At 43.1% G+C, this 8899-nt stretch overlaps 1 protein-coding gene and 1 non-coding gene across 3 annotated transcripts in view; one reads left to right on the forward strand and one right to left on the reverse strand.

Moving 5' to 3' along the window:
• The window catches only part of S100PBP (S100P binding protein), a 41487-nt gene extending 39538 nt beyond the window's left edge, over positions 1–1949 (forward strand). For both annotated transcript variants that reach the window (XM_023507771.1, XM_023507772.1), the window contains one exon: positions 1687–1949. In XM_023507771.1, coding sequence (XP_023363539.1) covers positions 1687–1822 — 136 coding nt within the window. In that variant the 3' untranslated portion in view covers positions 1823–1949. The remainder of the gene's footprint in view (positions 1–1686) is intronic.
• Positions 365–498, reverse strand: LOC111721938. Its single transcript, XR_002770918.1, has one exon. It is a non-coding gene; the product is annotated as a small nucleolar RNA SNORA70 (small nucleolar RNA).
• Positions 1950–8899: the final 6950 nt, after the last annotated feature.

The following is an 8899-nucleotide window of genomic DNA, read 5'->3' on the forward strand; positions in this document are numbered from 1 at the left end:
TGGAAGTCCTCATGAGTCCAGGGCTTACCACTTGCCCAGGGAGCCATGATTTGGGATGTATTTGACCCCATAGCCATCTGGGATGAGCTGCTTCTCAGCCACCATGTCTTCAAATTCATCTGAGTTAAACTTGGTAAAACCCCATCTTGGAGATGTGAATCTTCTGGTAGCCAGGGAACTTGAACTTGGCCCTGCGAATCAAATGTTCCTTGTTCTGTAGTTTGGTGTGTATGGACATGATGACTTGGCCAATGTGAATCCTGGCCATGGCGCCCTGGGGCTTTCCAAACGCACCATGCATACCTGTCTGGAGCCTAGATTGGGGGGCAGCACAAGATCTAATATGTGAACATGTATTAAAAAGGAATGTCTCCAAGGTCCCTTAGAGCAACCTATACAAGCAATAGGCAAGCAACTATCAAGGAGGCTGCTGTTTGCAGCCATTGCACACGAGGCCCCCGTGAGGAAAGGAGGAGATAGGGTGTTTAAAGAATTCAGCAAGTATATAGGGATATATAAATGTCAGATACTATTATAATTACTTTTAGCCCTTGTTACTTTTCATAACTGCGTGTGGAGATAACTCCAAAATACAGATGTCCAGACCCTGATTCCAGGGATTCTAAATCATTAAGTGTGGGAGGAGGCAAGGGCCAAGAATCCGTATGTTTAGAATCTTCCCCAGTTGACAGCAGGAATAGTTTTGGAGTTGAGAATAGGATCACATCTCAGAGGGTCTTGGTCAGAATTCCAGCCCAGCCCATAACTAAAGGAGACTTAAGAAACTTTGAGTCTGTGCTATTGATTTTTTAGCCTCTATAATTGAAGTGATACTCGTATGATGATTTACCTTCTCTGGGAGTTTTATTTTATTTTGAGACAGCCTCAAGCTGTCACCCTAGGTAGAGTGCTGTGGCATCATAGCTCACAGCAACCTCCAACTCCTGGGCTCAAGCAATTCTCTTGCCTCAGCCTCCCAAGTAGCTGGAACTACAAGCGCCCACTACAACACCTAGCTATTTTTTGGTTGTAGTGTCATCGTTTGGCAGGCCTGGGCTGGATTTGAACCTGCCAGCTCTGGTGCTTGTGGCTGGTGCCTTAGCCGCTTGAGCTGTAGGTGCCGAGCCTTTGTTCTAGTTTTAGCTGCTATGTCCTGAGCAACCTTGAGCCATGTTAGACAGCGAGGTCCTGTTGGAGGTACAGGTCCGCTGCAAACAATGAACTACTATAGATCCTACTCTAAGTTGTTCTGGAGCAATAAAATGATTTTTTCCTACCTAAATATTATTCTGCATTAATTTTTCTTACCATTGTGTATATGCCCCAAACCAGCATAATACCGTTTGGGGAAGTAAATAGCTTTGGGAGTTAGAAGGAAATAGCACCTATGATATGATTTTCATATGAGGAGTATAAAATTTCTAAAATTGTGGGCTGCGCCTGTAGCTCAAAGGAGTAGGGCGCTGGCCCCATATGCTGGAGGTGGTGGGTTCAAACCCAGCCCCCAGCCAAAAACTAAAAAAAAAAAAAAAAAAAAAAAAAATTCTAAAATTGTGAGAATCAAAATATAAATATCCAATTTCTAAAAGTAAAGATACCTAAAATAGTTGTGCTGGCCTTTTTGTTGTACAAATAGCCATTCTCGCTGAAACATCTTTCCTCTTTTTGCTCTCCCTCTCTCGATAGAAACTATGCTCGCCGACAGAAACCTCTGCAAAGATACAGTCTCACTCAGTGGGTTGACAGGAACATGCGAAGCCACCATCGGTTCCAGCGTCTCCCAAACTTCTCGTACAATTTTGTCTCATCCCATCAGCAGTGAAGGTCCTTGTCCAGGGTCCTGTCCAGAGCAGCATCTCATTTTCTTCTGCTGTTGTGCTTCGTAGATTTTGAATTTTATTTTTTACAAGATTTTTATTTAAAAACTTGTCACCTTTTGGAAATACCCATTGCTGACTTGAATTTTTTGGTATGAGGTTTCTCCTGATTTTATGTGTGTCTATGTGTCTGTGTTAAAGCAGTGTTAAGTTGATATTATTTTTTTGTTATTTAAATGGAAGGTGGCTGCTTCTTGAAGTCCAGCATTAAGCCAAAACACTGAAGCTCAAGCATAACACCCACCTCTCTGCAGAGGTGAAATGTACTTGTGCAGTGCCCAAAAGAAGTCTTCTTTTAATTGCCTGTAAAGAGGAAATTCTTTTTACTTAGGCTATGAGCCAGTGTTATTACTGATGACTTGTGAATTTACTTTTTTATTTGAATCTCTGCATATCCTTCAGTATTTTAAAAATCCAGGACATTTGGACTAGGAGAAAAATTCTGTTGGAAGAACTAATTAAAAGTGTAATTCCTCTCCTCTTCTTTCTGTACTTACTAGCTGCCTTTATTTATTTTTGGTTTTTCATTCCTCATTAAACTTGTTTTGCACATTAGTGTTTACAAATCTTACACATCTTAACTCTGACAAAAGACTTACAACTAACCCCTGTTGAGTACCTTGTGGTCTTGTGTTGTCTCCTTTGCCCTTCAAGGATTCTTACCCGACCCCTCTAGCTCATGATCACTGTGCTCCTTAGGGTTCTGTTGTCAGCATTCCTGTATACTAGGACAGGCCATTGCCATTGTGTTGTTAGTTGGTCTTTGGTTTCATCTACTGAATACCAGCTTTAGGCATAGGTTTGATATTTGAAGTAATAAATGTAGGTGTTAGTCAGAGAGCCTCCATCCTGTGAGAGAAACTTTGGAGGGGCACTCTTTTGTCTCCATTATTACTTAACAAAAGGTGCCTTTAGACCACGGATGTTACCATGTCGTTTGGGCAAGCCCTGATACATAATTTCATGTAATTGTTAAAGTGGGTCTAATACAGTTGTGACTAAGCCTATGTATAAAAGCATTATCTGATTTTAATGGTTGTTACCTAACCAAAGTTGACAGACTTTGTGTATCTGTCTTAATGGATGTCTTAGGAGCTTGTTACTCTCTTTATGGGTAGCTCTAGACATCATTTTGGAAAGTTGCAGTCTGGGATTTGTGCTACTGTTTATTTTCTGAAGTTGTTCGTAATTGTTACAGCCTCTGTTTAGTTTTATAGTTTCGTCGAGCCCATCTTTGTATGTGGTAATGCATCTTAAACATCATATTCCACATTAGAAACTGACTTGGGAATAGCTTGGTCATTCAGATCACCTGTAAATTTGGATGGATGTCCTTAAGTATTTACTGTTTATCTAGCCAAGGATTCTCTTTTCTTTAGATACTGTTTTAGATTCTAGGACCAAAGTGCAAAAGAGAAGTTCTATTCAAAGGCAGTAGTCAAAATACTATTATTTCAGTGGACATAATTGGTATTTACTGTGTTGGTCACTTTTCCAGGCTGCCCTAAATTAGCTTAGAATGAGACATGCCAAACATCCACCTTTGAGACCATAACGTAGTTAAAATTAAATGAAGGTGGAATAGCTAGCATTGCAGCTGTCAAGTTCCCCCACAGATAACCCAAGGAGTAAAGGGATAGCATTTTGCTTAGGCAAAATTCTAAGACTCGGGTTCCTGCCCTTCTGGTACAGGGGTGTTTAATACTGAATGTGTAACGGGGGCACTGCCTTTGCCAAATCAAATGAGTGACAGGTTAACTAGAAAATGTGACAATCACATTTCCTCTTAGCTCAAATAATTCTGTTTTTCCAAAGCTTTAGCAGCTTAATTAAATCTGTTGGACTGGGGGAGGAGAGAGCTGTTCTCTAGTGGTTAACATGGTATTCTTTAAGAAGAAAAAACAAAGCCAAAGAAAATGCATTATCTGGCTTATTCGCCTTAAAGATGGTAGTGGGTAGAACCTGGGGTTTTAATTGCTTTTCAGAGCTGCCTATCTAAATCTTTGATTCCCTCTTAGTATTTCAGGTAGAATTCTTCCTGTATTTTTTATTTGAATAAGGATTATATGCATTTAACTGTCCACCTAGCTTTCTTCATCCATGCTGACATTCTCTCACCACAGGGGTCTTGACAAAGCAGAGTAAAAATGTTCTGTTTACATAGTTTACTTGTAAGTAAGGAGCCTGAAATAACTTGTAGTTTTGCATTTAATGTAGGCCCTGATTTAATTGCATTGTTGTCAGGATCAATTATGAAACTGATGTTTGGTGCCTCCTCTTTATCATGTTTTTTCCCTTGTAGCAGTTGTATTTAATGTCATTAAAAAAAAATAAAGTTCTGTCAGTGGCATATATACTGTGGCAGTCTGTTGTGGGCTTCGAAGGAAGGCTCCTTGCCTTCTTCCTTGTGTGGGTAGTTAGTGGGGTATGGGAGGGGGCGGCAGTTAGTAGAATGTGGTACTGGGAAGGCGAGGGTGCTTGCTCCCTATTCTTTTGAGGGTAAATTACAGTGTTGAGAAAGGCGTTCCAGCAGTTAAGAAATGTTGAAAATGATTGGGATTTGCAGCTACATATGGTGCATGTCAGGAGCCTGACACAGGAAGAGCCTGAAATATTGTGCCACTGTTCTTGCAGAGGGGAAAGATGGCTCAGCCCTGATCAGGACGGCATTCCCCTTTCATTCCGCCCCATAGCAATATAGTTGGCCTCTGGTCTCTTTTTCTCCAGAGCTAGCACCAATTAAAGAAGCTACACTGTCCAGGGGCATTATCTCTTTAAAGGGCATGTGAAAAACTAGAACTAATGATACAAAATTGATTGTTTTTTGTTTTTTTTTTTGGAGACTCAAGCTATCCCCCTGGGTAGAGTGCCATGGCATCATGCTCACAGCAACCTCCAACTCCTGGGCTCAAGCGAGTCTCCTGCCTCAGCCTCCCAGGCAGCTGGGACTATAGGCGCCCGCCACAACGCCTGGCCATTTTTTGGTTGCAGCCATTATTGTTGTTTGGCGGGCCCGGGCTGGGGATTCGAACCCGCCACCTTAGGTGTATGTGGTTGGCGCCTTAGCCGCTTGAGCCACAGGCGCCAAGCCCAAAATTGATTGTTGTTCTTAACCTAACTTCTTTGCAAACTGCTGCACCTAGAAACTGGGTAAAGTTGGGTAAGTGTGGGTAGATGTGGGAGACACAGTGTTCCTTAGATCCCTTTTGTGAACCCAAGTTTCCTAGACTTACCCAGGAGCAAGGACAAAAAGAAAGGTAATAATAGTTTGTCACCCGTATTGGCCAAAGCTCATGCTGAAAAAGTAAATGGCTAGGCTCTCTTAAGTTCGTCTAGTATACTAGACAAAATATATATTCTGAGTCCAGATGAAAGGCTCAATATAAATTTGCTAAGTACTCAGCAATTTGATACTCTATTTATTTTTCCTTTTATTTTAGAAAGTCTTCAGATCATGTAGCAATCTGATATTGTCTCAATCTGAGGTACCCTTCTTGGCGTATACAGATCTATTTTGTTCTGTCAGGTGTAGATCATCCTTTGTTTATTTTAGGGAAAAGTGGGGTGGAAAAGAGAAGTAGTCCTCTAAGATGAATGGGTACGTTCTTGAACCAGCCTGTTTGAACTTTTATAGGAAAAAAAAAGCCCAGTTACCTAAACCTAGAAAGCAGAGTTCCCTGTGTCTTCATAGCATTGTCCTGCTTTTCTAAGGGAAAACAGAATTATTCCTAAGCTGATTCTAGGGTGTGTTTCCTTTGTATGCCAGAGCACCTGTCAGGAAAAAAATTTCCACTTGTCACAGGAAGTGTCAGCTGGTCAGTGATAGAATAACTTAGTGAACAAGCTCCTGCTTTGTCATTCCTCTGCACCTGTCCTCCCCCTAGGACAAATGGAACAAGCCATAGACAGAAAATCTGGCTGTCCCCAGCACCCATAGAGAAGGGGATGCAGTGTAATCATTTAGGTAGTCTCTAAAGCAGTCTAAGTGATAGGTCGTTCTTTAGTGATCTATTTCAGGACTATCTATATACAAAGATCTCCCTCAATTTAGCTTCAAGCTGCACTTGAAGGTCCATTTTGTACTGATGGACCTTGGTGGGGCTAGAGCTGGAGGGGTAAAGAGGAGGGCACTATTATAGAAGCTGTTTGTTCTTGGAAGGTACTTCTTTTTTTGAGACAGTCTCTGTTGTCCTGGCTCAAGTGCCTTGCCATCATAGTTCACAGCAACCTCAAACTCCTGGGGTCAAGCAATCCTCTTGCCTCAGCCTCCTAAGTAGCTGCTATATATAGGCAACCGCCATAACATGTGGCTAGTTTTTCTATTTTTAGTAGAGATGGGGTTTTGCTCTTGCTCAGGCTGGTCTCAAACTCCTGAGCTCAAGCAATCCATCCACCTCAGCCTCCCAGAGTGCTAGGATTACAGGCGTGAGCCACTGCACTGGACAGAAGCTACTTAAAAATCTAGGAACTGTCAAATAGGTTTAAAGAGGGCAAGAAAGTAGACATCTAAAATATCATGTGGGACTCAGTGCCTGTAGCTCAGCGGCTAGGGCACCAGCCACATACACTGGAGTTGGTGGGTTCTAATCCAGCCCAGGCCTGCCGAACAATAGTGACAACTACAACCAAAAAATAGCCGTTGTGGTGGGTGCCTGTAGTCACAGCTACTTGAGAGCCTGAGGCAAGAGAATCACTTAAGCCCAACAGCTTGAGGTTGCTGTGAGCTGTGACATTGCACTCTATGAGGAAGACATAGTGAGACTCTCTCAAAATAAATAAAACATGTGGGGTGGTGCCCACGGCTCACTGGGTAGGGTACCAGCCACACACACGGAGACTGGTGGGTTCAAAACCAGCCCAGGCCAGCTAAAACCACAATGACAACTGCAACAACAAAAAAATAGCTGGGTATTGTGGCAGGTGCCTGTAGTCCCAGCTACTTGGGAGGCTGAGACAAGATAATTGCTTAAGCCCAAGAGTTTGAGGTTGCTGTGAGCTGTGATGCTACAGCACTCTACCCAGGGTGACACCTTGAGATTCTGTCTCAAAATAAAAAAATAAAACATCATGTGAATGGATTGATGAGATGTTACATGTTTCTATAAAGAGCTGAATTAGAGATCTTAAAAATGAATTCTAGACATATATACTGAAAAGCTAGAGGTTGAAGGGACAGGAGTAGGAAGAAAAAAGGACTCTTGACTCACAGAAATACTCACTAGTCCATCCTCCTCCCCTCAGTCTCTAGGGTTTCCCTCTTAATCCCAAGAGCTCTAGGAGTCTTCTAACCCCTCTGTTTTCTGCAGATCAGGAAACTAAGGCTTACTCTCAGAAGTAACTTGCCTAAAGTATTAGGTCATTGCACATCTTCTATAAGGCACATCTTCTGCCTCTTGGTCCAGCATTCCCCTACAGGCCTGCTGTGTTTAAAAGACCTGCCTGTCCACAGTTACAAGGAATCTCTAAGCAGTGGTTTTCAACCTTCCTGATGCCACGATCCTACAGCAATGAAATTTTATGGTTGGGGTCACCACAAAATAAGGAACTGACTTCCTTATTTTGTGGTGACTCCAAAATGTGGCAGCATTAGGAAGGTTGAGAACCACTACTTTAAGGGTCTGTGTCCATGCTGGTGAAAAGACTATGTCCCATGTTTAGTTATAGGATTCGACTTTGCAGCTACAGTTGAATCAGGAAAAGCTCAAATCATTGTAGGACTTGGAGGTTTAGGGAGGTAATTAAAGGGAACAGAATTTTATCTTAAGTCAGCAGTGTTGTTTGCTGCTCTTCCCTGGTACCCTTTATGATGTACTACAGCACCGATGATTAAGTTGAAGACAGGAAACCCCCATTAGCAGAGCTCTCTAAGCCCCACTGGCAGCTGTTTGTACTTAATGCTGACTTTGGGGCTTCACCATTTAGCACTAGATGGGTACAGAGGCCCTAGGAAATATCTATGCAGTTTGGCTTAGAGTTCTGTGTGCTAATTGGTTTCCCATTTTCCTACTCAGCCTCTAAACCCTGTTTTCCCTCTGCCTTCAGAACCTTCTAGAACAGCCAACTCAGACCCCTGCTCACCTGGCATTTTTCTCTCTCACCTCTTCCTGGCTATGGACAGGAATGTTGGAGGTACCCCATTTACTGGTTTGCTCACTGGCTAATAGCTAATAGCTTTCAGTCTGCTATTGGGGTCATATGGTGTTCCTTTAACAGCCCAAAACAGCACACTATGAATACGTAGCTGCAGAAAGCAGCTTTTGCAGTTCCTCTTCACTTCCTTACCCTGAGGAGAGACAGGAGTGTCTTCCTTTTGGCCAGGGAAAGCACCCAGTCCCATCCAGAGGGGAAAACCCTTTGTTGCAAAAACTGAGCACCAGCCTGCATACCTATCCAGTGAGGCAGCCCAAGCTTGGTTTGGGGAGCCTCAGTAATAGGATGATGGAGCAGCTATTTCCTTCTCCTACACGTGCACCCCCATCTGTTCGAGATTTCCCTTCCAACTCCAGCTTGGCTGGCAGGCATGTCCCTAAGAAGCTGCAGGCCAAAATGGAGAGAGAGAATTGACTCCCTCCTCCACACATCCTGACTTGCTGCCAATTGCCAGAAAAAGAGGGCAACATTTGGGCATTTACCAGAAGACAAGGATGTGCCTTTTCATTTGTCTTTTTATTTTACATTTAAAAAGTGGTTATTGCTCTAACTGGATTAGAGGTAAGGACCTCTCCCCTAAGGAGCCTTGGCCTTGCAGCCCCGTTCAGCAGGGATGGAAGTCACAAGACAATGAGTGGAGCTTCATGCCCTCCCATGAGGAAGCCCTTAGTATTGCTGATATCTGCCCTTTATCCTGTCTCTTCTCCCCTGTGCTGCCACACTTGAGCAAAGCAGAGTGGTGGCGGGCCCAGCCTTGAGAGCTCGTGTAGACCGGAAGGAAAGGGCAGTCATTGGGTGATGGCTTTCAGCTCTCTGGCTTAGGAGCCAATGCTCTTATTCAGTTCAACAAATAGTTACCAAGTGCCTACTGT

This window comes from Otolemur garnettii, unplaced genomic scaffold (assembly GCF_000181295.1).
Source record: "Otolemur garnettii isolate 467f Iridium unplaced genomic scaffold, OtoGar3 scaffold00204, whole genome shotgun sequence".
NCBI classification, from domain to species: domain Eukaryota; kingdom Metazoa; phylum Chordata; class Mammalia; order Primates; family Galagidae; genus Otolemur; species Otolemur garnettii.